This window comes from Pleurodeles waltl, chromosome 1_2 (genome assembly GCF_031143425.1).
Source record: "Pleurodeles waltl isolate 20211129_DDA chromosome 1_2, aPleWal1.hap1.20221129, whole genome shotgun sequence".
Lineage (NCBI taxonomy): Eukaryota > Metazoa > Chordata > Amphibia > Caudata > Salamandridae > Pleurodeles > Pleurodeles waltl.
In genome coordinates, this window is record NC_090437.1 from 1,326,511,747 (window position 1) to 1,326,538,927 (window position 27,181).

The 27,181-nt window shown below is 45.5% G+C and overlaps 1 protein-coding gene across 1 annotated transcript in view; it reads right to left on the reverse strand.

The window, feature by feature from the left end:
* LOC138296289 (NKG2-A/NKG2-B type II integral membrane protein-like) overlaps positions 1 to 20,938 on the reverse strand; it is a 206,609-nt gene extending 185,671 nt beyond the window's left edge. The window contains exon 1 of the mRNA XM_069235287.1: positions 20,803 to 20,938. Coding sequence (XP_069091388.1) covers positions 20,803 to 20,938 — 136 coding nt within the window. The remainder of the gene's footprint in view (positions 1 to 20,802) is intronic.
* Positions 20,939 to 27,181: the final 6,243 nt, after the last annotated feature.

A 27,181-nucleotide genomic window follows, 5' to 3' on the forward strand; every position in this document is an offset into this window, starting at 1 on the left:
TGATCTGTGCATCAGATACCTTAATTTGAGAACTGCCTTACCAGGAGTCAGTGTCTGTGCTGCAAAGGTACATCTGACCACAGTTTGTATTACTTCTTCATCATTTTACCATTAATCGCTAATATTACGCAGCGCGGTAGTACTCATTTTGTCTTTCTCACAGGGATGAAAAGCTCAAATATCTCTACCGTCAATCAGTACTGTGCCCAGATCTCCTACAGGCCGTTTACTCTATTTCAATTATTAGGGCCTCATTTACAAGCCGTTTGCGCCAGTGCTGCGTCATTTTTTTGACACAGTGGTGGCTCTAGCAGCGGACTGCACTACTCCAGATTTACACATTGATGCACTGAGTCCAAAGCATCAGTTTGTAATGCCCTGTGTCGGATTACACCTTTGCCAGGTGTAGTGTATGCAGAGTAGGCGTTCCCAGGCAAAAAGCCACACAGACTTCACTGCATCAGAATTTTACCACCTGGTATGAGCAGGCATAAAATTGAAGCCGGGCTTTTTCCCATGGGAGCCTCCTCGTATTGCTGGTGTAGTCATCATTGTTTCTGAATTTCTGACACATCTGGGATAATGTATGCAGTGGAGCTCTGTATTGTAAAGACAGCTCATCCTTGTAGTCATTACTACAAGAAATCTGATGGATCTATGCTGATGCCTCAAATTCTTGTAAAAGTGTCCCTTAGTTTTGAGAACCTGTGCCACTTTACACAGCCACAAACCGAACTGTCTTTGAGCTCGTTTACACAAAGGATGCACTGAAAGGCACACAGCACTGTGAGAAAGTAGCCTCTTTCTATCCTTGTTACCCCCACTATTGGCCTGTTTGTGAGTGTATGTCAGGGTGTTTTCACTGTCTCACTGGGATCCTGCCAGCCAGGGCCCAGTGCTCATAGTGAAAACCCTATGTTTTCAGTATGTTTGTTATGTGTCACTGGGACCCTCCTAGCCAGGACCCCAGTGCTCATAGGTTTGTGACCTATAAGTATGTGTTCCCTGTGTGGTGCCTAACTGTCTCACTGAGGCTCTGCTAACCAGAACCTCAGTGGTTATGCTCTCTCTTTTCAAATTGTCACTAACAGGCTAGTGACCAATTTCACCAATTTACATTGGCATACTAGAACACCCTTCGAAATCCCCTAGTATATGGTACTGAGGTACCCAGGGTATTGGGGTTCCAGGAGATCCCTATGGGCTGCAGCATTTCTTGTGCCACCCATAGGGAGATCTGACAACTCTTACACAGGCCTGCCAGTGCAGCCTGAGTGAAATAACATCCACGTTATTTCATAGCCATTTACCACTGCACTTAAGTAACTTATATGTCACCTATATGTTTAACCTTTACCTGGTAAAGGTTGGGTGCTAAGTTACTTAGTGTATGGGCACCCTGGCACTAGCCAAGGTGACCCCACATTGTTCAGTGCAAATTCCCCGGACTTTGTGAGTGCAGGGACACCATTACCCGCGTGCACTATACATATGTCACTACCTATGTATAGCTTCACAATGGTAACTCCGAATATGGCCATGTAACATGTCTAAGATCATGGAATTGCCCCCCCCAATGCCATCCTGGTATTATGGAGACAATCCCATGATTCCCCGGGTCTCTAGCACAGACCCGGGTACTGCCAAACTACCTTTCCCGGGGTTTCACTGCAGCTGCTGCCAACCCCTCAGACAGGTTTCTGCCCTCCTGGGGTCAAGCCAGGCTTGGCCCAGGAAGGCAGAACAAAGGACTTCGTCAGAGAGAGTGTTACACCATCTCCCTTTGGAAAAAGGTGTCAGGGCTGGGGAGGAGTGGCCTCCCCCAGCCTCTGGAAATGCTTTGATGGGCACAGATGGTGCCCATCTCTGCATAAGCCAGTCTGCACCGGTTCAGGGATCCCCCAGCCCTGCTCTGGCGCGAAACTGGACAAAGGAAAGGGGAGTGACCACACCCCTGACCTGCACCTCCCCTGGGAGGTGCCCAGAGCTCCTCCAGTGTGCTCCAGACCTCTGCTATCTTGGAAACAGAGGTGCTTCTGGCACACTGGACTGCTCTGAGTGGCCAGTGCCAGCAGGTGATGTCAGAGACTCCTTCTGATAGGCTCCTTCAGGTGTTGCTAGCCTTTCCTCTCTCCTAGGTAGCCAAACCTCCTTTTCTGGCTATTTAGGGTCTCTGCTTTTGGGAATTCTTTAGATACCCGGGTACTGCCAAACTACCTTTCCCGGGGTTTCACTGCAGCTGCTGCTGCTGCCAACCCCTCAGACAGGTTTCTGCCCTCCTGGGGGCCAGCCAGGCACGGCCCAGGAAGGCAGAACAAAGGACTTCCTCAGAGAGAGGGTGTTACACCCTCTCCCTTTGGAAAAAGGTGTCAGGGCTGGGGAGGAGTAGCCTCCCCCAGCCTCTGGAAATGCTTTGATTGGCACAGATGGTGCCCATCTCTGCATAAGCCAGTCTGCACCGGTTCAGGGATCCCTCAGCCCTGCTTTGGCGCGAAACTGGACAAAGGAAAGGGGAGTGACCACTCCCCTGACCTGCACCTCCCCTGGGAGGTTCCCAGAGCTCCTCCAGTGTGCTCCAGACCTCTGCCATCTTGGAAACAGAGGTACTGCTGGCACACTGGACTGCTCTGAGTGGCCAGTGCCAGCAGGTGACGTCAGAGACTCCTTCTGATAGGCTCCTTCAGGTGTTGCTAGCCTATCCTCTCTCCTAAGTAGCTAAACCCTCTTTTCTGGCTATTTAGGGTCTCTGCATTGGGGAATTCCTTAGATAACGAATGCAAGAGCTCATCAGAGTTCCTCTGCATCTCTCTCTTCACCTTCTGCCAAGGAATCGACTGCTGACCTCGCTGGAAGCCTGCAAAACTGCAACAAAGTAGCAAAGACGACTACTGCGACCTTGTAATGCTGATCCTGCCGCCTTCTCAACTGTTTTCCTGGTGGTGCATGCTGTGGGGGTAGTCTGCCTCCTCTCTGCACTAGAAGCTCAGAAGAAATCTCCTGTGGGTCGACGGAATCTTCCCCCTGCAACCGCAGGCACCAAAGAACTGCATCACCGGTCCTCTGGGTCTTCTCTCAGCACAACGAGCGAGGTCCCTTGAACTCAGCAACTCTGTCCAAGTGACTCCCACAGTCCAGTGACTCTTCAGTCCAAGTTTGGTGGAGGTAAGTCCTTGCCTCCCCACGCTAGACTGCATTGCTGGGAACTGCGTGTTTTGCAGCTACTCCGGCTCCTGTGTACTCTTCGAGGATTTCCTTTGTGCACAGCCAAGCCTGGGTCCCCGGCACTCTAACGTGCATTGCACGACCTCCTGAGTTGTCCTCCGGCTTCGTGGGACCCTCCTGTGCAACTTCGGGTGAGCTCTGGTTCACTCCACTTTGTAGTGACTTTTCCAGCACTTCTGTGGGTGCTGCTTGCTTCTGAGTGGGCTCTTTGTCTTGCTGGATGCCCCCTCTGTCCCATCACGCAATTGGTGACATCCTGGTCCCTCCTGGGCCACAGCAGCATCCAAAAACCCTAACCGCAATCTTTGCAGCTAGCAAGGCTTGTTGGCGGTCTTTCTGCACGGAAACACTTCTGCACGACTCTTCACAATGTGGGACATCCATCCTCCAAAGGGAATGTTTCTAACCCTTGTCGTTCTTGCAGAATCCACAGCTTCCACCATCCAGTGGCAGCTTCTTTGCACCCACAGCTGGCATTTCCTGGGCATCTGCCCACTCCCGACTTGATCGTGACTCTTGGACTTGGTCCCCTTGTTCCACAGGTACTCTCGTCAGGAAATCCATCATTTTTGCATTGCTGGTGTTGTTGTTTCTGGCAGAATTCCCCTATCACGACTTCTGTGCTCTTTGGGGAACTTAGGTGCACTTTGCACTCACTTTTCAGGGTCTTGGGGTGGGCTATTTTTCTAACCCTCACTGTTTTCTTACAGTACCAGCGACCCTCTACAAGGTCACATAGGTTTGGGGTCCATTCGTGGTTCGCATTCCTCTTCTAGAGTATATGGTTTGTGTTGCCCCTATCCCTATGTGCCCCCATTGCATTCTATTGTAACTATACATTGTTTGCACTGTTTTCTATTGCTATACTGCATATTTTTGATATTGTGTACATATATCTTGTGTATATTTGCTATCCTCATACTGAGGGTACTCACTTACCGGCATTTTCATTTGTATGTATATGGGAGGCCGTTTGCAGTAACCACTGATCACAAATTGCTCATCCCAGTCTTTCGAGGGACTGCATCAAAATCGCTCCCTGAATTGAGAAATGGGTGTTGCAGCTCCAAGACTACAATTGTCGGATAGAATATCGACCAGGCCACGCTAACCCGGTGGACTATCTCTCCAGGCATTGGTGAAGAAAAACTGAAGAGTATGTGTGATACGTAGTGTATCGTTCCTGTCCTTTGCCGATATCCCTAGAGGAAATCAGACAATCCACTGAAAAGGATGACTGCCTCCAGCAGGCCCTAGAGGCTGTCCGCAACAACCAGTGGCACTATTCAATTCAATTCAATTTTATTTATTCATGATTTGGAACTCAACTGAAATCCACATAAAAATAAGCAATAAAACAGTACATATGTCCCTCCTGCATTTTACACATGAAAACTAGTTGGACATGTTTAAAATTTTATACAGTATAAGGTTCTGTAAAAATGCTCAATATTACTTTTTCTGAACTTGCAATTGCAAGATACAGTGCTCCTATATAAAGAGCGAAAACAAAATAGTGCAAATACGAGCATCAGTGCAAATTGAAGCAGAGTTAGTGCAAAAGTATTATAGCAATTTACGCACATTACCATCCATAATGACTTAAGGAGAGCTGGGTACAACTGTGCAGGTACAATACTATGAGTAAAACAATGGGATACCATATGTACGCAGACAGTCTAATACGATGCTCATCTGCCCGTATTACTGTGACAATAGTCATGTGCACAGAAGATAGTACTCACTAACCGTACCCAACGTTTCATAATGCGCGTCTTAAGAAGGTGCGTCAGTGCTAAACCACATATAGATCATGGGGTAAAACGACAAATACCTTAAAAGAACCCATCATTTAGGCATGTAGGGACATAGGTACCTTTGCCCACACCCCATGGCATGTAGGTGAAATAAGGTGCCTTATTATAAAGGGTCAACCTAATTATTTTTTTCACATGGCATCCAAAGCCAGTTTACATATAACCAATTAACCTACTTTACAATATGTATACTTATAATAGATTTAAAAAACATTTTAAAAAAATTAAAAATCCTAAAACAGAATAGTTCATTGGGTGATTCATAAAAGGCTCAGAGGAACTCGGATTCAGCCGACAGAGAGAGCTGAAGACAAATAGGTTTTAACCATTTACGCAGGAATAAGGCAAGAGATGGGCAAACAAATAAGACATGGATTAAATCTTGAGTTGAGTCAAGACAAAGATTGTACTCCTTGGCTATCGCCGTGCCATTTCGCCAGTAGCGTATTCAGAGGGAGGAGGCCCTGGCGAAGCAGCAACCAAAAACGCCTAATCCTATTTGGGATATTCCATGAAATATAGGGTTGTGTTTTTTTTTATTACTAGAGAATTTGCTAAGTTCATGAAAGAACTCTTTTTTGCGCAGCTCTCAAAGTCCAGCCGAAAACTCAATGACCATGTTGCCTGCTTCAGGCTAGCCTTCAAGTGCAAAGGGGATGATTCCAGGACCAGGTTTTGGTCCAGCTCCTTGTAAGCAAAGCAGCCAGATGTATAACCCCTGCTAATCCTTGAACATACGCACTTCGTAGCCCTATTTCCAGCCTTAAGGCCGCCACGGAGACATCGGCATTAACAGACAGGAGTTTTCACTTCTGACTGATTCAGGAACCCCCATTTGGTGATATCTATGAATTCTATACCATACAGAAGGGACGCTGGGATTTTGGCTCAATATACTGTTAAGAGGTGTGAAAAATGCCTTCTTCCTGTAGCTATTTTTAAGGCCCCTAGATCTCTTATCTGGCAATCCACCTTCAATTTATTACAGGCAGTGTGAGCACTATCACTAAGGTTCCCGCAAACTATTTTCCCTAAAAAGGGATATGATTACACAATTTCCAGTTTTTGCTTTTCCAATGACCAGTGGAAGTAGTGAATTGTCGTCTTTTTCTTCCCTATGAAGCAGAGCACCTTACTTTTTGAGGTGTTAATCTTCAAAAAGTGAGACTCTGAGTAATTTGACTGGAACTGGAGACGATTCTGTAAACCTTTAGGTGTTAGGTCAAAAATGATGATATCATCAGCATATAACAGACAACACATTGGGTACCAACCTAATTGCGGGGGAAAGCCCTTGCTCTGAGACAGGGAAGAAGGAAGATCTGAGATGTATAAGGAGAAAAGCAAGGGCGCCAATAGGCAACCTTGCTTCAGTCATTTCAGAGTGGATATCTCTTGGGATAGACCTTTATCAGCTCCTTGAAGAATTCTACACCAAGTACTGGAGTGAAGAGCTATTACTAACTCTAGGAGAAATGAAGGCATCCCCATGCTGGCCAACTCTTTCCATAACATATCTCTGTCCACTTTATCAAAAGCAGTAGAAAAATCGATGAAGGCGGGGTATACCACCCGCCTCTCAATTTCACATATTTTTCTGAGATAACTTGCAACCCGGCTATGTTATCCAGAGTACTTTGATTGAGCATAAACCCAGATTGCTCCAGGGGGATAATGTAATTTTTCCCCTACCAAGGCGGTGAATCTGGAAAGCAGTCATTTAGTAAAGATTTTACCAACTGCGTCCAAGAGGGCGATCTGTCGGTAGTTGGCGGGACAGTTTCGATTGCCCTTTTTGTATAGCGGTACAATAATACTACCAACTCAGGAGGGAGGAATGCTTCTGGAGAGGTAGCATCTTTTGAAGACCACATAGGAGCTGATATCTTGTTTTATTACAGAGATGGGAAGTTCGTCAGGTCCCATTGCAGCAGAGGATCGCAGAGAGCAGATGGCGCGTTCTATCTCTTTTATTGAGGGAGGGGTAGAAGAGTGCATCCCATTAATTTCGGGGGCCCGGAACAGTTCTATCCCATTTGAGGTGTAAAGGAAGGCAATAAATTCAGACCAGCAGGCTTCAGCTGTGGCGACAGGTGATGATCGAACTCTAGACCCACAGCCCTCACCCACCAATGGCCAAAAACGCCTAGCCTGACCCTTTATTGCTGCTTCCCAAAGGTGGATCCAAAGTCTATCCACCGATTCTTTTGCGAGGTGAGCCTTCAAACGCCTCTTTCTCCTTTTTTAAAAAGCCACCCTGGCATTCCTTTCCCCTGAGTAAACTAAGTAATGGGACCTGACCAAGTTATGTATTTCCATGTTTAAACCAAGTAATGGGTGAGGGATCGTTCTCCGGATGTTTTTTAGCTCTCCGGAGGAAGAGTTAGTTAACAGCTGCTTCAATATTTTGGAAAAAGTTTGCAGTTCCATCCCCTCCTAACTAGACAGGTCACCAACCACAGACACTAAAATTGCCGATACATCTACGACCCTTTTAAAATTCCACTGTGTCCTCCCTATCTTTTTATCGATCCTCTGGATTAACCTGCCTAACTTCCAGGACTCCGTCAATGGTATGTTTGTTTCTGGTGTAATAAAAAGCAAGTTGTGGTTGCTGTGAGGGGAATTTATAATCTTAAAGTCATCCACTAAACAGTAGGTGGAATAACCAAGTACCAAATAATCTAAGGTTGCCCTTCCCCCCGAAGAAATGTGAGTGAAGGGAGCAGGAGAATCAGAGGGAGGCCTACCATTGGCCTACCACTGGCAATGATACAATCATTTTTCTTAAGAAGACTGAGGAGAAGTTTCCCTCTTTTGTTCATTTTTATCGAGGGAGGAAAAACGCAGGCTGGGATTCGCAGCACGGCTTCTCTCTCCGCTTCACACATTTGGCATTCGGCATGGTTAGAAATTTTGCAATTTAGATCTCCCACTAGTACAGTAAATGGGGGGACTCACTGTCTAATGCGATCTCGAAGCCCTCAGGAGACACATAAGTATTTATTAATAGCAACGGCATGGAACCTCAAGCAGTATTATGCAATTGAACAGTTAAGGCTATAAAAAGATTACTGGGTTGTTTGTAGCAAGCATAATCCCATTTAAGTGAATTGGACAGTAAGCAGGCAACCCCCCCTTTGGAGTGCCCCCTTCGAGACGTGGTGGCCTTACAGTCAATAACAAAATAATCATCCCATAATAAATCCGTATCAGACCATGTTTCCTGGAGGAAAATTAGATCACGATTTAACTAGCTAAGAAAGGATAGTTTTTACCTGCTGCATTGAACCCCTGCTGCAATCCAGGAGATAATGTTTAGGCTTCTGTTAGGCAGAAGGTTGGGGCAGAGAACTAGGTCCCCGTGCCTGCATTAGGACACCCGGGAGCCAACCCCACTTGTCCTGAACATTAGTATCTTTTTGCTTAGGTGCAGGTCAAAATTCCCGCAATAGCACCTGCCTATCATTCCCCGTTAGGGAGATTTTAAGATCCTGCAGAACTAATCTAGATGTAAACACAGTATGTTCAGAGTATTTAAAATGCTCGGGAGGTAAAGGACAATTAAAGGCCTGTGTCACTACCTTATCCCTACGGGCATCAGCGTGACTCAAGAAAGGGACAACATCAATCCCCCGACATTGCAAAAAGTCAGCATTTAACAGGAATAAATTTGCCAAGTACATAGAGCGGAAGGTGATCCTAGCCCTAAATCCTGTGTTAGGGACCAATAGGGAAACTAGAACAATGTCATGGCTTGAGATATGTTTCAATGAGCTAGACTCTGAGAAACATTTTAACAGAGTGGATCTATTTAGAGTTAGATCTGCATCAAAAATAGGCATCAAGTCTACTGTGTGAGTGTCCACATTATGAACAATTAAAGGAGCTCCTTCCCTGGATGAAAGGCCTAGGAGGTGAAAAAGGCAAAGCTATTGGATTCAAGGCTGGATGAATTCCCAAGGGGTGGGTGGGGAATCAGTTTTATACTCGCTTCCGGGCTCCCTGGTGGAACCACTAGGCTGTGACGGCTGGAGCGAATGAGGCGACAGGAAGGATAGCTCCAGGTGTACTTCCACGGGGGCAATCACCTCAGGGAAAAGGACTTTCCTTCTGCCTTTCTTATTAATCCCTCAATTTGATCTTTTTTGATATTTTTTTTCTTTTCCCACCTTTAACTTTGTCTCCCTACCTTTTTCCTTCTCCCATGGACGATAAAGGAGGAAATTCCAAGGGACCGTTCTTTTGGTTGGAGGAGTTTTCAAAAATTGGGAATACCTTCAGCATGGACTGTTTGGACTTTGCTGATTGTTTACACCTAGCCGTAGGAGTGTCAAAGATAAATCAAATAAAATCTACAGGGCAGTCCAACAATGTCTTTGCATCACAGGGACTGTTGCACTGAGGTTTATCGGCTTGAGTACTCGCATTCACTCTCGAACGCACCCAGGAGACACCCTAGGAGTCATTTGAGGCCACCTCTGATCTTTTAATGGCTGTGAGGGGGCATCACTGTTCCCTGAGGATCTAAGATCAAGCACCCCTTTTTATTGTCTTTAGTAATTTCCTTTAAAATTGCCGTCACAGAGTCGCGGATGCAGTCTGACCCTCCTACAGATTTCTCCAGAACTTTAAGATTGTAGCAAGTAGATTTTCCAGGCTAAACAAAGAGGCAGCCTACCCTCCTGTTCAGGAGTTTGAATGGGCTGGATACCACTTACTTCTAGAACAGGTGTCACAGACAGATTGGAGTGAGAGTATGTCAAGTCTTGTAGAGAGGGAGTACTATGAAACAAATGCAAGCCAGTGCACAAAGGTATACACTTGGATCTGAAGTCCCCAGGTAGAGGCGAAAAATCATTAGCCTAATCTAAGTCCATGTTCGGCAAGGTAAAGTCTTGTGGCCCAATGGCTGTGGATGCTGTAGATAGGAGGGTGCCACCTTCATGGGGGCTTTTAAGCACCGAGTCAGCTAGTGGAGGTGAACTGACTGACCGGGCAGATGTGGAGGGAGGAGAAAGACGAAGCTGTAGCCTGGACACATTCTGTGAGATCTGAATGCGCTGGATATGCTCAGTAATCTCTACCGAGGGCACCAGGTAACCCTGTTCCAAATCCTTAACTCTTCTTTTCTGACTTTTTTCCACATTGTGGGACTCCCTTAGGGACTCCCTTAAAAGCCCCTTTGTTGGCTCCATACCAGAAGTATTAATAGAGGGGGCAGCTCAGTTTGATTCCTCAAGAGGAGTTTTTTCTTTTCTCCAAAAAGTAAATATTTGCTTCTGCATCAGGCCCTTCAGCAGGACTGCGGGATTTGCTTTATTCCGAAGGGGGTTGGATTTAGTTTTTATACATGATCTTCCTGGGAGCAGGGGACCTGAGCGTAACTTCTTCATGGTCATATTTATATTACAGGCAAGGCAGAACACCACTAGTCTCTTCACCAACTGACCAAGGCCTGGGAAAAAGATCTCCTGGGCCTTGCTTTGGGCCACTGAGGGTACTGCTGAAACTGTGTGTCTCTGACTCTGGCTCCTTCTCAATCGCCGCCCTCCAAGGGGCTTCACAGCACTTCAATCCACGCCGCTGCTGTTTCTAGACTCTTGATCTTTTGGGCCCCAACTCTTAGCCCCGGGCCCCCTAGATTGCCACTTTTGGCAGCCACAAGTCACCACCCAAAACATGGGCCACAGGCTGCGCTTCGGCCCCTAGCTCCCGCTCGTCGATAGCCACTCTCAAGACAAGCCACTGGAGGAAAAAGCTGCAGCTGCTCACTGTCACGCTCCGCATACTCCTCAAACGCCTCAGGCACCACGGGAACTATGGGCTCCTCACTAGCACTTCGGGACGCTAGGGAAAATGCTGCAGACGCTCACCTTCAAGCTCCGCAGACTCCTCAAACATCACGGGCACCGCAGGCACCACTTCAACCCCAAAAAAGGCCAAATCCTTATTATTATCCTGATTCAGTGGCACTAGTTCAAAGCCAAGTGGGCCCAGAAAACACCCAAAGCGTGACATGTCATGGAAAGCCTTCATCATGTAAGAGAGGAGTTGGATGCTGTTCTGAAGGGTGCCTACTCCGTGGACACCACCTGGTGAGACCGTCCAGTCTTACCGTTCAAGTGGTGCAGCTAGAACATGTCGACTTGGAATGGTAAAGACAAAAAATAGATTATGCACTAAAGTACATTTCCTGCTCATGGACGAGCAGGTAGAATCCATTGTGAGGTCGTGTCCATAGTGCTGGGCAACCGGTGCCGCAACAACTCTCGCTCTGGTGATCACAGAAGAAGGACCGACACAACCGTGTGTCTGTGCTAGCCTAGACTTCAGCAGCCTGCCTGACAGGCGCTACACGATGGTGATTATCAATGACTATTCAAAATACCCGGAAGTGGAGATCATTGAGTCCCAAGGCGCACATGACGTGCTACCCAAGTTAGAGAAAGCCCTAGCCACCAATGGACTACTACCCAAACTACAAACTGACAATTACCTGCTGTTCCACAGTCAAGACATAGCTGAGTACATCAAATCCATGAACATCCTCCGTTGCAAAACCGCCCCAGGTGGCCACAAGCTAATGGAGAGGTGGAAGTATTTATGTGGACTCTAAACAAGGTGATCAGAATTGCCCATGCCACCCAACAGCCCTACGACTGAGCAATCTATTCTTTTCTCTGTGAATACCGGCAAATGCCCCACACTACAACTGGACAAGCTTGTCGGACACCTGCTCATGGGCCAGATAGTGTAGAACTCTATCCTTCAACACCCTAACTGGGTCCCCTCTCTCTGGTGAATGGTCAGTGAGCCATGGCCAATCGTCAGCAAACAAATGCCTTAGCTAGTTGGTCCTGTCATGGCAAAAAGTCTCATCTTCAAATGCGTGACTAAGTACTTCTTAAGGACCAATGCACGGCAGCACGTTCCAGTTGCCTTTTGAAAGCTTCTCCTGGATCATCACTCTTATCTGTGGGACCAAAGTGACTGCCCATCGCGGCACAGAGGAAGTATCAAAGAACATATCACAGTTCAAAAGATTTCATGTGCCACATGATTGCCACTCCCTGGAGGATGTGCCTGATCATGATAAAGATAGCGGCAAGAATGATTCCCCAACTGAGTCTCCTACATTTGATCTCCCCTAGTCGAGGATGACTGAGGTCCCCAGGGATCACCAGAGTAAAAGGCACGAGGAAGCCTGACCGCCTGTGCTTCCACCCACCCTGAAGGGATAAGCGGAGTGCATTAGTTATGGTCTGAGGGACAATCCTGCCCCTTCTTCTCAACTGAGAGATCACTTGCTTGACATATGAAGCCAGAGAACTAGAATATACCAATGTTTGAACCCTGTTCTGTATTGTGTTTCTGTTCAATTTAAAATTAGGGAGGAATATAATGTTGCATCAGTGACGCGACCGGCATATGGGTGGTGCAGTGTAATAAAGATGAGTCCAGACGAGTGGGAAAGTTAGTTCTCACATGCTGCCAGGACCCATGTAAAGCAACCTCCTGTGTCAATGTCATTATTGGGCATAGGCCGGTGAAGTCGGCCACCGCATGCTGTCATCAGGGGCTGGCAAGCTTGTGCTCTGTGCGCTCCACACACCTGTGGCCCCCACTTAGACCACAACATTACACCATCCGCTCCTACCCACAAACTTGCCCATCTTCTCAGACTTGACAAGCTTATGCTACTGACTGAACTAAAAAAATATTTAAGGCTAGGGCTGATAGGATTCTCACATTAAAAACTTATCAAATTTAGCACTGTACTGAAATGCCTATTTGATATAATGACAGTTATAACAAGCCAGTAATTACACCAGTCTGGCATTCATTACAAGCAATGTGAATTTTAGGGTGAGGATACTGGGGGCTGGAATCTATGATCCAGGCTGGTCACCCTGCACCAGAATTCAGTCATTACAAGGTGTGTCACCAAAAAGGAGAAAAACCCATCGACCTGCACACCCCCTATGGTGTAATATTCTACCTATCAACACAGTGCTTTGGTGCACAATCTGGCATATTAAGCACTACAGAAAAGCAACTTCTCATGTTACTATGGTGGGGCAAACGTGCTACGGATTATTTCCAATTTTGAGTGTTAACTGTGTCGCTGGAGATTGAGGCTGAGGGGGGCATGAAAGGTAACTGGCTACTCCCTGATGGGCATGGAGAACCCATAAAGTTGTTGTCAAACCTTGACCTTTTGCAGAAGGATATTAATCATCTATATTTAGAATGTGTTTATAACTAAGTCCAAAAACTCAGCTGGTGTCCTAGAGTTTGCTACAACCAAGCTGTTGTTTAAGTAATGCATTGTTACAATTTTGCTCCTGTTTAGCAGTTTTTGTTAAGAGTAGCTAGAGACAACAGTCAGGAGGGACAGGTCCTCTTTCCTCCCATGATTGTCTGCCGAAAAGAAGGGAGACAGCTCTCTGGCTTGCAGGTGTTTCCTATTTGTTTATCATACATCAATCGCTCAGTCTGCAGCCTGTCAGTTTGCAGTTATTTGCTTTGTGTCACCTGGTTAAGGCGACTAGACATTCAGGTTTGTCAGGACTGCCCCAGGTGTCAATTCATCAAAATGCTAAAAGTAGCGGAAGTGACATCACATACCCACCCTTTGACAAATGGCATCACGGGAAGTGACATCATATAATTTATGACATTGAAACCTCACAGGAAGGAATCTCACTTGACCTTAATCGTGATATTACAATAATGAACACTGCTGAAGCTAAGCTCCTCTTCAACACACATTTAGATGATTAGACAACTGGTAATGACACAGACACATTCCATTTGATATCCTACCTACTTATGGATTATGGTGTTGACATGATTGCAACATCACACGTTTTATCTTTAAATGCATGTAAAATTATGTGACTGAATGGTTCGCCTGGTGTATAACTGAGGCGTAAAATGCACAGGATAATTATAGAAAAACAAAAGGATTAAAAAAGCAAGGCTGATTTTGTCCACCTGTATTTCTTCATGTTAGTCATAAATTGAATGTGAACTATGCTACAAATACAAATTATTCCTTATCACTATTACATTTCGATTAGCGTCACTTGTAAGGCATTATTGCTCATTAGAACCTATTGGTTTTCCATGTATTCACATTAATGAAAATCATCATGATCTTGTTTTTTTTATTTTGTTTGTCTGCCTGTCTATCCTCTATCTCCTCTGGGGTTCGGCTGCAAGAAGACACACTGTTCTCTTTTCAGGACAGGGTAGAGGTCCTGGTCCCTGCAGTCCCAACCTCTCCTGCACTGCGGTTTCACACTGGCATCCTCAGCTTTTCTTGATCTATCCCTCCTCATCCTCTCCCTCATCATTCAATCGCTTCTGTGTGGTGGATTGTAGCAAGTGGACGTCCTCACACGCCCCGAGGGCTATCTGGTACTCCAACTTCTTAGACTCCTTTGCCAACTTCAGCCCTCTTTTCTTACACAGCCTTAACGTTCATAACTTTGTTTCTTCTTATTGGATTTGAGTAATTTTGATGTCATTTTATGTATTAAAATTGATTCTAGTCTTCTAAATTTGTTTTGTATTTTTCTTCTGTTGGGATTTGATTGTTGTGTCTCACACTGTGTGTGCTGTTGGTGCTGCCTGGTTACGTCCCTTGTCACCCCAGATCCAGTCCACCCTCATCCTCTTGTTATCTTGACACTCTCCATACTCCTGTTCCAGATGTATAGCGCTCCATAGACCCACATTGCCATTGTCCTTTTAATTTTGGCCTCCTTACTACAGCCCCTGGAAGCCCTGCCTACTCACATGGCCTTGTGGAGTGGCTACCACCAAGGGTGGGCTTCTAGTATAAAATCTGAACCCCTTCATGTGCCAACTCCTTGGCTTTCAGGCTTCTCAAGAAGAGAGACTGTTTGTCCCAAGGTCCTGTTTGTTTTTTCAAGACTTGACACCACTTACCTGATCCTGTGGACCGGACTCCATTGCGCCCTCTACCTTCTGTCCTGACATCTAGAGTTGGCACAAAGAAAACAAAAGTGACAGTCCTTACTTGCAAGGTAAGGCAAATTATTGTGTGGTTGTGCTAGCTAGAAAAAAGAGTCCAGCAACTGATGAAAGGCTTATTGGATTCTTATTTGGGTTAGAGCTACAGCCAAAGACATTCACAAAGAAAGGGATACAGCAATTAAGCGAGAAGAGAGGACAAAGAGGGCCCTGAAAGGCAAAGTGCCCCTCTGAACTTTAATAACTGGTAAGACATGGTAAAGTGACCATAAAAGAGGTAACTGATTAAAAGGGAACACACAAGTGTATGGTTTGTGTGAATAACCCCAAGACTAACTCACTCTTTGTGTCTTTAGGGAATAACAAAACCATAGACCCTCATTTGGGAGGGAGATACATGATTATCAGCCACACTACTTACTGACGCACCACTACAGAAGAAGTAATTAAGAGCCTCAACAGTCCATCCCTCATAGAGACAAGGTACACAACCGGGAAGTGGGGTTCGAGTGGAACCTAGTGGGACATAGTAATAGTTCAGGAGTATTCCCTGGCCTCACAGTTTGATTGTTGGCCGAACGCCTTCCAGAATGGTCTTGAACTCTTGTTTGATTCAAACAATTGGTTCATGCATCCATTTCTAAAAGTCAACATTTTATTTGATTTCATAATGTTTCATATTCTTTATTCTGAACATCCAATTTATGCTTCACTTTTCCTAATGTATATAATCCATGCCCAATGCATTTCAGAATGATAATCTTTCTTCAGGAGCAAAACAACTGATCCTGATGTAATCACCAATTGTGAGTCTGCTGTTGTGTATGCTATTGGAATACCACAAACCATAGAAACTCACCAAAGAGGGAGCACTACCAATTAAACTATTTAGTCACTCGAAGGACACTTTGGGTGCAAGGAGGAGACAAAGTATCGGTGAGGCAGTGGTTTGACAATAATATTGCTATAATGGTATAATCCCATATTAATGACTGATTTCCATTCTGCTCGAGGGACATTCCAAGACATCTCATTCATGATGGTGGCCCCTGGAAGATGAAGGACTTACAGGGGTATGCAGAGTAACCCCTTTAAGTCAAAGGGAAAGATCGTTTGTAGATCCTCAAAGGAGAAGAATACAACTTCTGTGTACAAGTTTACAATATAATTTCTGATTTATGAAATACATAATTGAAGGAGAGATGCACAGATTTGTCACAAACAACACAATACTGCTCCTGGAATGTTGTCTTGTACTTTAACAGAACAAAGGACATTCAGTCCAGGCTGGCACCACAAACAGCAGTCAGGGCACCAGAGCAGACGGGCAATCATCATCTCTGAGGGGACGACAAATGGGGGCATATTTACAAGCTCCATGCACCACCTATACGTTACTTTTTTAGGTGTTCTGGGGGCTCAGAGTGCAGACCCATAGCTATCACTTTGCGTGGCATTTCAAGGCCTCGTAGATGTACAGAAAGGCAGGGCAATGCAAGTCGCTGTGTTGCCTTACTCTGCTCCAGGTAGCCATTTCATTGGCATTGCAGTAGTTTTTCCCAAGCAACATCAATGGGTTTTGATGCATTTCCAGATTTACAAGAACGGGTAAACTTGGGAATGTATCAAAACTGTTTGCCTTCCCTGGGGAGGCATAACGAGGAGAAATGTTTCAGTTTCTCATGTTGTTTCCTTTTTCTATGTGTGCTGTATTTTGCAGCTCACATAGAAACAGGAAAACGTCTCCATGGATTGCACAAAATCAGCCCTGCATGCAGTGCAGGCACCCTTGTACTATGTGTTGCCACTAGGCAGCCAATTGTGCACCAGCACAGAGGGAAGGGACAGAAATGCACTGTTTTTCTTAAATATGGTGCATTTCTGTCCTTTCCCTGTGTAGCAGGGCGGCACAGAAAGGTCACTTGCTGTGCTGATCCAAACCACTTTTGTTGTAAACACGGCCCATAATCCACAGTGTCTACAGGAAATTTATTCACCACTTCCACCAGCACAGAGTCCAAGCAGCAAGTGCAAACTCTGGAACACTCGTCCCCTGCCCTCTCCTCACCCCTGTCACCCAAGATTCTCCTAGAAAGTCCATGAGGTGCATTTCCAACAATCTGCTGCTCGTATTTTGTAGGAAAAAAAGAAATACCTTGTGTTAGGAAAGAAATTACTTGAGTACAATTGTTATTGACTGGGACAGATGGTCTCTGAAGTCTATCAAGTAATAACTGAGACTAGATCAGGCATGTTTAAGGACTGGCTGGATGGCTCTGAAGGCCCGGCCGAGTACAGCTGAGAGCCATATCGGTTTGCTGGAATGCAAGAACAAGCATTTATTTATTTATTAACTTATTTTAAGGTCTTTATAAAGGGCACCCTCAATCCTTAAGGGATCTCCCAGCACTAGACCTCATACTTGTCCAACTCCAGCCCTTGTGAAAGTCATTAAAGCAGAAACAACCAAGGGGCTCACCTACATTAAACAACGCAGCAACGTGTGTTGTAATAGGTCTCAGGCAGAGTTCAGAATGAATGGAGTCAATGAAAGAGAGTTGGCAAAAGCTCAAGAGTGGACTTAAGAGGTATAGCAGCACTTGGGCATGGCATCTACATAAGACTGAAGGTAAAGGCATTTATATTGCACCTACAATTGAACTGTCTCTACGTGCTATATAGGTGTGGTCACTGAGTTATCTAGGTAGGGCAAGGATTGCATCAAACTTTTTATGATTAAACACAGAACAGATTAGAAAAGGTTCTCCGATGCCTTATCCTGAAAGGATGCCATTCATTGGCACCCTAACAAGGAGCCCACAGGATTTTACAAAGCTTGTAACCTTTTCTCAGCTGTCTTATCAAGGGTGTTTCAAGCATGATGCTTTCTAATAAGAATAGTCTATAACTATATACTTTGGAACCAATAGATTAAATTTAAAATGTTAAAATATTCACTTCATTATTTATTCAATATTAGGGGACAATTTATATCCCAGCAGGTGGCCCGTAACTTAGTCTGCTGTGACAGAGATGCTGCCAACCAATTTAGAAATAATTGCCAAGCTGGTGGTCATTTCTGAAGAAGTGCCATGAACCACAGTCACAGCAGGTCCTGTTAATGCTTTTCACAGTTTCATGCAGGGCTCTGTCAACATGATGGACCGTGCACCAAAGTATTGTATTTTTTATTTTCAAAAAGAAAATCCTGAATCATGATTTTCTTTTTGAAAATAAAAAAGATACTACTCCCCTTGCCATTGGAGTTAGCAGTAAAAAAATGGCTATATGTTCACCCATCCTAATTGGATGGTTGGACATTTAGCCAATTCTACAATATCCCTTACTCTGTCAGGCCATCAGAGAAGTTTTGCTTGGTGGTGATGGAGTAGTCACCGCTGTAGCCAGACCTATGGTCTACCCGCAAATAAATTGGATGGCCAGATCATTTAATCTATGTATATTAAAATATCACCCAGACAATTCTGTTTATGTGATATAGGGCCAGATGTAGCAAACACTTTGCGACTCGCAAATGGCGAAAATCGCCGTTTGCGATGTCGCAAATGCCTGTTTGCTATGTAGAAATGCATTTTGCGAGTCGGAACCGACTCGCAAAATGCATTTCCGAGTCGCAAATAGTAAGGGGTGTTCCCTTCCTATTTGCGAGTCGCAGTGGTATGCAATTCCATTTCTGACCGCGTAAGCGGTCTCAAATGGACTCGCAGTTACCATCCACTTGAAGTGGATGGTAACCCACTCGCAAACGGGAAGGGGTCCCCATGGGACCCCTTCCCCTTTGTGACTGGACCCAAAAATAATTTTTCAGAGCAGGCAGTGGTCCAATGGACCACTACCTGCCCTGAAAAATTCTGAAACAAAAGGTTTCGGTTTATTTTTCAAAGTGCAGCTCGTTTTCCTTTAAGGAAAACGGGTTGCACTTTGAAAAAAAAAACAGCTTTATTTAAAAGCAGTCACGGACATGGAGGTCTGCTGTTCCCAGCAGGCCTCCATCCCCGTGAGTGCCCTGAGTCGCTATGGGGTCGCAAATTGCGACCCACCTCATTAATATTAATGAGGTGGGTCTTTGCGACCCCATAGCGACTCGCAGAAGGTGTCTGAGACACCTTTCTGCATCCCACATTGCGACCTTGCAATTTGCGAGTCGCAGGGACTCGCAAATTGCAATTCGCAATTTGGGAGTTTCCTACATCTGGCCCATGATTCTTAATATTATTATGCAATTATGACATCTGTTTGGCTTTTTCCAAACGGTTAAATGAAGACTTTCTAGCTTCCAAATACTTCTCCACAAGCAGAGTCAATCAGTGCCAAGGATTTCTTACAGGGTCTCCACAAAATTAAATCATTTAACAAAATGAGAACACCCCAGATAAGAAGAGTTTTAGAAAATTTAAAAGATGATGTTTTGGAAGAAATGTTAAAGATGCAAGCCATCCTTAAGTCTTGCATATAGTGTGCTGAGGGAGGGAACATCTTTGTAAGGTATGGGCAGAACACTATAAGGTTGATAATTTCTAACCCATGGTGCAAGAACTCCATGCCAGATGTACATAGCACCTGTTCCAGAATATTGGTCGGAATTCGAGAACAGTATTTTTGCTACCACTGGTAATTCTGAGAACTGCCCTATGCGCCAATAGGTTGATCACAAATTGCCAATTTCTAGTGGGTCGCAACACAACCTACCTCATGAATATTAATGTGATAGGTCACAGATTGGTACTCACTAGGAATCAAAGCCATCACAGAGATAGTGGCCTGCTGGAATTAGCTGTCCACCATGCCTGTGACTGCTTTCAAATAAAGTATTCTTTATTAATTCAACCTGTTTTCATTAAAGGAAAATTAGATACATCAAAAAATGAAAGTGCAAGTCCTATTTTTTGAGAGTAGACAACCTTATTAGTCGAGATTACACAGGATATCATCTCTCGATAACAGATAACTGTTTAGCTATTTGCTATGACAGCCCTTGCCCTAGTATTATATTCAGTGCCAGGTTGAAGACCTCTTCTCTTTACCACTCCCTGAGCAGCCCCAGGCTGTGGCTGGTTTGTCACAGAAAACAGGCGTGACTTCTGCCGTGATAGTTCCATCGTGAAGCCTCTGGCCAGATACCTGAGTTTTTATAGTACATGGTCACTAATTTTATCACAGTTTTTATCTTGTGTTTTGGAGACACTAAACTTCGAGACAACATAAGTATAGCAATAATTGTGTCATCTCGATTTGGATAATTTGCCCCTGCAACTAAAACTATGAAAACATGTTCATTTTCATTGTAAGCGGCCATTATGTTATGGCAGCCACCACAATATCAACAACAAGAACATGTCAGCCTAGAAAGGCGTCTAAAACTTCACACTCTCTAAAAGAAATAAAAGAGTTTGCAAGAAAGCACATGATATAAATAGAACAGGTTCATCCTGGCTTTTTCACGGTGTTCACAATAAAGTGTAAGTTAAAGGAAACCTGCAAGAAATAAAAGGGATGGGCCACTGTGGCAAGTAACCGGCGCGCAGGAGACAGAAAGGGGCACGCGGCATTATGAGTTAACAGAGAATCTGGGTGCCTGATGAGCAAGGCTTTCTTCTGTAAGTCTGTCTTTTTCGTGTAAATTCTGAAGTAAGTCAGACCTAAGTCAGGAGTAGGACACAACTACCTGCTGAGGACCTGAGATGGGTCAGGCTGACCTGCTGCTAGGGTTATTGGACACATTCACGCAAGGCCCTACCTGCTGTGGCCTCAGCCCGTGTTCCCCTCTGAGCTCCACTGGAGGCTGGAAGGTGAAGAGTTGCATATGTGACCTCCTCCTCAACACCAGAGGAGGTTTGAAATGTCAGATCAGCATAGGTGACAGCCCCATCCATCGTGGCACCAGAGAGTGATGAAGCTGGGGGTGTGTGGGGTAAGCACTAAGCAAGGCATTGCTACATCCTCCAACCAGACAGGAAGTTTCTGGTGTCCATGGCAACTCTGTCTACAAACTTGGCCACAGAAATAGGGAAGTTTGATGTATGATGTGGTATATATTTTTTTTCATATGATCAACAAATACAGAAAGATATAATAGACGTTCTATTCATCACATAGTCAGGGAGAAAAGCATTGTGCACACACCTGGCTGCCAGTACATTTAACACACTTGGCATGACATGAGAAGGCTGATTTAATGATATTCAGCAATTTGCAAACCTACAATGATTAGACTAGCCTACAATAGGCCAAAAAGCACAATATTGATGATAAAACCTAGAAAACACTGATTTGTTTCTGATACTTATTCAACCTCGCAGACCCAATTATCTAAGACCTGAGCAATTTATAGCCTAACATATACCTAACTGCAAATTAAAACACACTGTACCTCTGTTTCCTCCAACTACAGCAACATATTCTTGTAGTTTCCAATGGAGCTTCCCAATTTCTTTTGAGTTTAAATACATTCAGTAGCCTTCCACCGACAAGCATGTCCTCTCCGGGACTAGCACTGCTCTATGTTCCCAACCCACGCCTACCTATTCCCAGACTAACACTCATTTCCAAAGCATTGCGCTGTGCTTGTTTAGTGCTTTCAGAGTTGGATTACAACAGTGTTTTTTCTTTTACAAAGAACTCCTTTGCTGTGACATTTTTGTATCAGAATTTAGAATTGCAATTGCACATATGTCACCATTTTCTTGATCTGCTAACACAGGGCTAAAAACGGACCTGGATGGTGATTGACACCTGATTTTCTGAATAATTGAAATCATCACAAAGAAATACAGTGCATTACATTTCCAACCATTTTTCATATTGTATTTCCTATATACACCATAAATCTTCGACACTGTTGAATAAAACAATGCACATAGAACTCATCAAGGTTAAAAATAGAGCTACATTTGTCCCAGGCCGCAGATAACCAAGCAGGTTAATTCAAAAGTGTTATGTGCTAGTATACATTATATGCATACAAAGCCTTCAGGATTTGAAATATCTGTCAAAATACCATGGATCCTAGATTTATCTTATCCCATACAAAACCATACAGGTTTATCTTATCCCATACAAAACCATACAGGTTGCTTTAAAGTGCCATTATTACATAAATATACATAAAATTAATCAGAGTTGGAAGATGTATCTGAGTGCCATACATTTCCATACAATATATGGCCTTAAAAACTCATGACCTGTTCCGGCAGAGACTTAAAGGCAGGCAAAATTAAGTACAAAATTACATTTGATCTAACCTGCAAAATACCACACGGGTTACTTCAAAAGTGCTTGTTACCATTACATACATAAGAAGCCTTCGGAATTAAAATATGCATCAAAGTCCCATGTGAACTGCATTTATCCTTGTAGGAGGCTGGCCTGGCTTATAGTGGGTACCTTGTGGTACTTACACCCTGTGCCAGGTCCAGTTATCCCTTATTAGTAGAATAGAGGTGTTTCTAGCAGCATAGGCACATAGAAGCTATCTATAGCAGAGCAGCTTAGGCTGAACTAGGAGACACGCAAAGCTCCTCCTATACCACTTATATCATATAGCACAATATCATAAGAAAACACAATACTCAGAGTTACTAAAAATAAAGGTACTTTATTTTTAAGACAATATGCCAAAAGTATCTCAGTGAGTACCCTCAGTTAGAAGGTAAGTAATATACACAAGTCATATGTATACACACCCAAAACAGGTAAGTAACAGTAACAAAAGTAGTGCAAACAATGTAGAATCACAATAGGATGCAATAGGTGAATATAGGTTCTAGGGGCAACACAAACCATATACTCCAAAAGTGGAATGCGAATCAGGAAGGACCCCAGACTTATGGGAGCTTGTAGAGGGTCGCTTGGACTGTAAGAAAACCGTCAGGGTGTCCAAGATACCCCATCCCAAGACCCTGAAAAGTAGGAGTAAAGTACCCCTACTACCCAAATAGGACACAAAAGTCGTGATAGGGGGATTCTGCAAGAACCACAAACACCAGCAAAGCACTGAAGACCGATTCCTGGACCTAAGGACCTGCAAGGCAAGGGTACCAAGTCCAAGAGTCGCGGTAGTGTCCGGGGGGGGCAGGAGCCCAGGAAACCTCAGATGAAGGTGCAAGAAGGCTGCCTCTCTGTGGAAGAAGCCAAAGATTCTGCAGCAACGAAAAGAGCTAGAATCTTCTCCTTTGGATGGAAGTCTGGCTGTGCACAAAGGAATCCTTGGAGAAGTACACAGAAGCCAGAGCAGCTGCAAATCACGCAGTACACAGGTTTACAGTCTAGCATGGGGAGGCAAGGACTTACCTCCACCAAACTTGGACTGAAGGATCACTGGACTGTGGGGGTCACTTGGACATAGCTCCTGTGTTCCAGGGACCACGCTCCCCAGGATGAGAGTGGACCCAGAGGACCAGTGATACAGTCTTTTGGTGCCTGAGTTAGCAGGGAGAAGATTCCGTCGACCCACGGGAGATTTCTTCTTGGCTTCCAGTGCAGGGTGAAGGCAGATGACCCCCAGAGCATGCACCACCAGGAAACAGTCGGGAAAGCCGGCAGGATGAGGCGCTACAATGTTGCTGGTAGTCATCTTGCTACTTTGTTGTGGTTTTGCAGGCGTCCTGGAGCAGTAAGCGGTGGATCCTTGGCAGAAGTCGAAGAGGGAAGTGCAGAGGAACTCTGGTGAGCTCTTGCATTCGTTATCTGAAGCATACCCCAGAGGAGAGACCCTAAATAGCCAGAAAAGGAGGTTTGGCTACCAAGAAAGAAGGTTTGGCAACCAAGAGAGGTAAGAACCTATCAGAGGGGGTCTCTGACATCACCTGCTGGCACTGGCCACTCAGAGCAGTCCCTTGTGCCTCCAACCCCTCTGAATACAAGATGGCAGAGTTCTGGGGCACACTGGAGGAGCTCTGGGCACCTCCCCTGGGAGGTGCTGGTCAGGGGAGTGGTCACTCCCCTTTCCTTTGTCCAGTTTCACGCCAGAGCAGGGCTGGGGGATCCCTGAACCGGTGTAGACTGGCTTATGCAGAAATGGGCAGCATCTGTGCCCATCAAAGCATTTCCAGAGGCTGGGGGAGGCTACTCCTCCTCATCCCTTCACACCTATTTCCAAAGAGAGAGGGTGTAACACCCTCTCTCAGAGGAAATCCTTTGTTCTGCCTTCCTGGGCCTGGGCTGCCCAGACCCCAGGGGGCCAGAAACCTGTCTGAGGGGTTGGCAGCAGCAGCAGCTGCAGTGGAAACCCCGGAAAGGCAGTTTGGTAGTACCGGGGTACCCGGGGTCTTCCCCACTCCCCACCCCCACCCGACTCCTTCCCCTAAACCCCCCACCACCCCTGCCACCCCCCAAAGCTGGCAGGACCCCCCTCCCCACCCCGACCCCCAACATCACATTACTCACTCACAAACGACAAGCACACAGGCACCACCAACACACATACACGCACACACACCAACATACATGCCAACATCCACACACACAGGCAGACACGCACACCCACATTCAAACATACATGCACACATCCATACAGACATACCCACAGACATACACGCACTCATTCCCAAACACACAACACCCCCGCAAGCATACACGCACTCACACACCCCCTCTACATACACACACGCACACCCCCATGCACGCACACAACACACAACACCCCCCACCCCCCTCCCCTAACGGACGATCGACTTACCTGGTCCGTCGATCCTCCGGGAGGGGACGGGATCCATGGGGGCTGCTCCGCCGACACCACACCGTCAACAGAACACCGCCACGCCGAATCACAGGACGTTATTCGGTGGGCGGTGTTCTGTTGGCGTGGCAGTGGAGGTGGAGCAACCTCCACTTCCCTGCCGCCCGCCAGTATGGCTGTTGGCGGCTCTCCGTCCGAAAAAGGACAGAGAGCTGCCAACAGTCATAATACGCCGAGCGGAAAACCGCCACCACTGGTGGTCTTCAGCACGGCGGTCCCTCAGCAGTCTTTCAAAAAGACCGCCGAGGTCATAATGACCCCCATAATGTCTAGGGCCTTCTCCTCCCAGGATGTCAACTGTAGGGGAGGAGGTGGGGCCCACTGTGGGTCTTGTTACTGGATATCCTCTGCATGGATGCCATGGAACGACCTTTCCCCTGAGGTTGTTCCACCTCTTCCTGATGTCTTGCCTTGTGCATGGGTATGGGCCGATTGTGTTGACCCTGTCGACGATCCTCTACATAACTCTGACTATTTGGCTATGGATGTTTGCTGTACCTGGACTCCCATGAGCTATGGCTCTACTCTAATGATCTCGTCCACCATGACCTGCAACTCATTGTCGGTGAACCGTGGATGCTTCTGGCGTGACATGTTGTGGGGTGGGTATGTGTTGTGCGTGTCGGGCGCAGTGCTGTGTGTGTGATGATGTGGGGGTGTTTGGCTGTGTGTGCTGGTGAGCTGTGGTGTTGATTTGTGCAATGTGTGCTGTGTGATATTTGTTTGCTGTGTTTGGGGTGTCCTTCGTCTCAAGGACGGCTGTGGCTGTCTGTATTTTTCACAAAGGTTTATTGGTGGGGGTGTTATCTGGTGGCGTGGTCAGGTGTGCATGGTGTGTGTATGGTTATCATGTGTGGGATATTTGAAATAGCCAATGTGGTGTTGTCTACTTTCTGCAGTGTCTTTTTGTTCTTCCGCGGTGCGAACTGCCAACTGTGTCTGCTGTGCATGTTCCGCTGTGCTGGAGGTTGCCTCATAATATGACGGTCAGAATGGTGTCAGCGTGGCGGGGCCGGCAGTTGATCAGTAACTCTTACGCCATAGGTTGCCCTGGCGGTGTAGGTTTTGTGTCTGAATTTGGATAGTTTGCGTTTTGTGACTTGTAATCCGGCGGTCGCTATAACGCCACCACTGCCAGTATGTCACAGTGGTCTTGCCTAAAAACCGCCAAACTCATAATGAGGGCCTATATACATAAAATTCATCAGTGTTGGAAGTTATATATGAGTGTGATACGTTTAATACAATATACGTCCTTAGTTATCAAAAACCCATGACCTGTTCAGTCAGAGAATTAAAGGCAGGCAAGATTAAAAACAAAGCTACATTTGACCTAACCCACAGACAACTACTCAGGTTACCTCAAAAGTGCCAAGTGCTTGTAATGATTATATACATAAAAAGCCTTCAGAATTAAAATATCCATCAAAGTGCCAAGTGCTTATAAACATTATGGGGCAGATTTAAGAAAAGTGGCGCTGAACCTAGTGCAGCGGCACTTTCCTTACACCCTTTAGTGCCTCCCTACCTCCACCATGTGTGCACCGTATTTAAAATATGGCGCACCATGGTGCAGGGTAGGAGGAAATACCATAATTTATTTTTACGCCATTGATGCACTCTGTAGGAGTAGCATCAAAATGTTGGCGCTACTCCTGCAGAGTACATAGGGGCCCACTATAAATAATGGAAGCCACCTTTTAATGCCTACTCTGAGCAGGCGTTAAAAGTGCCGAAAAAAATGGTGCCAGGAAATTTCCTAGATTTCCTGGCACCATTTTTTCGGCCCTCCTAATTGGGGAATGCCTCCCTTGCATACATTATATCTGGCACAGGCATAATGTGGTGCAAGGGTTTACAAAGTGGCGCAATGCATTAATTGTGCCACTTTGTAAATATGGTGTGGGGAAAATGCCACTTTAGCTCCGCCTTAGCGTCCTAAAAATGATGCTATGGAGGCGCTAAGGTGGCACAAGGGGCTCTTAAATCTGCCTCAATATATATACGATTCAACTGAGCTGGAAGATATAACAGAATGCCATATGAAATGGAACTGGTATCTCTGTTTGTAGGTATTTGCTCTTTGCACAGCACAAACCTAGCCTGTAAAAGAGTGGAACACATGAAGAGTTGTGTTGAAGAAGGGAAGAGTGGTAAAAAATTAAATTAGTGAGGTGGATGAAGGATCTGGTAAGACTAATGTGAATTTTCAAACAGCAATGTTATAAGTGTAGGATATTTGATCATATTGCTAATCACAGTGAGTGCCCAGCCATGCTTGTGATATGAAAAAAGTGCGCTCATAAAGGCCAACTTCAGAAAGGCTGTAGAAACATGGATCAGGCCCCCAAAGAAGGCACAATGAAAGAGATTTGTCAGA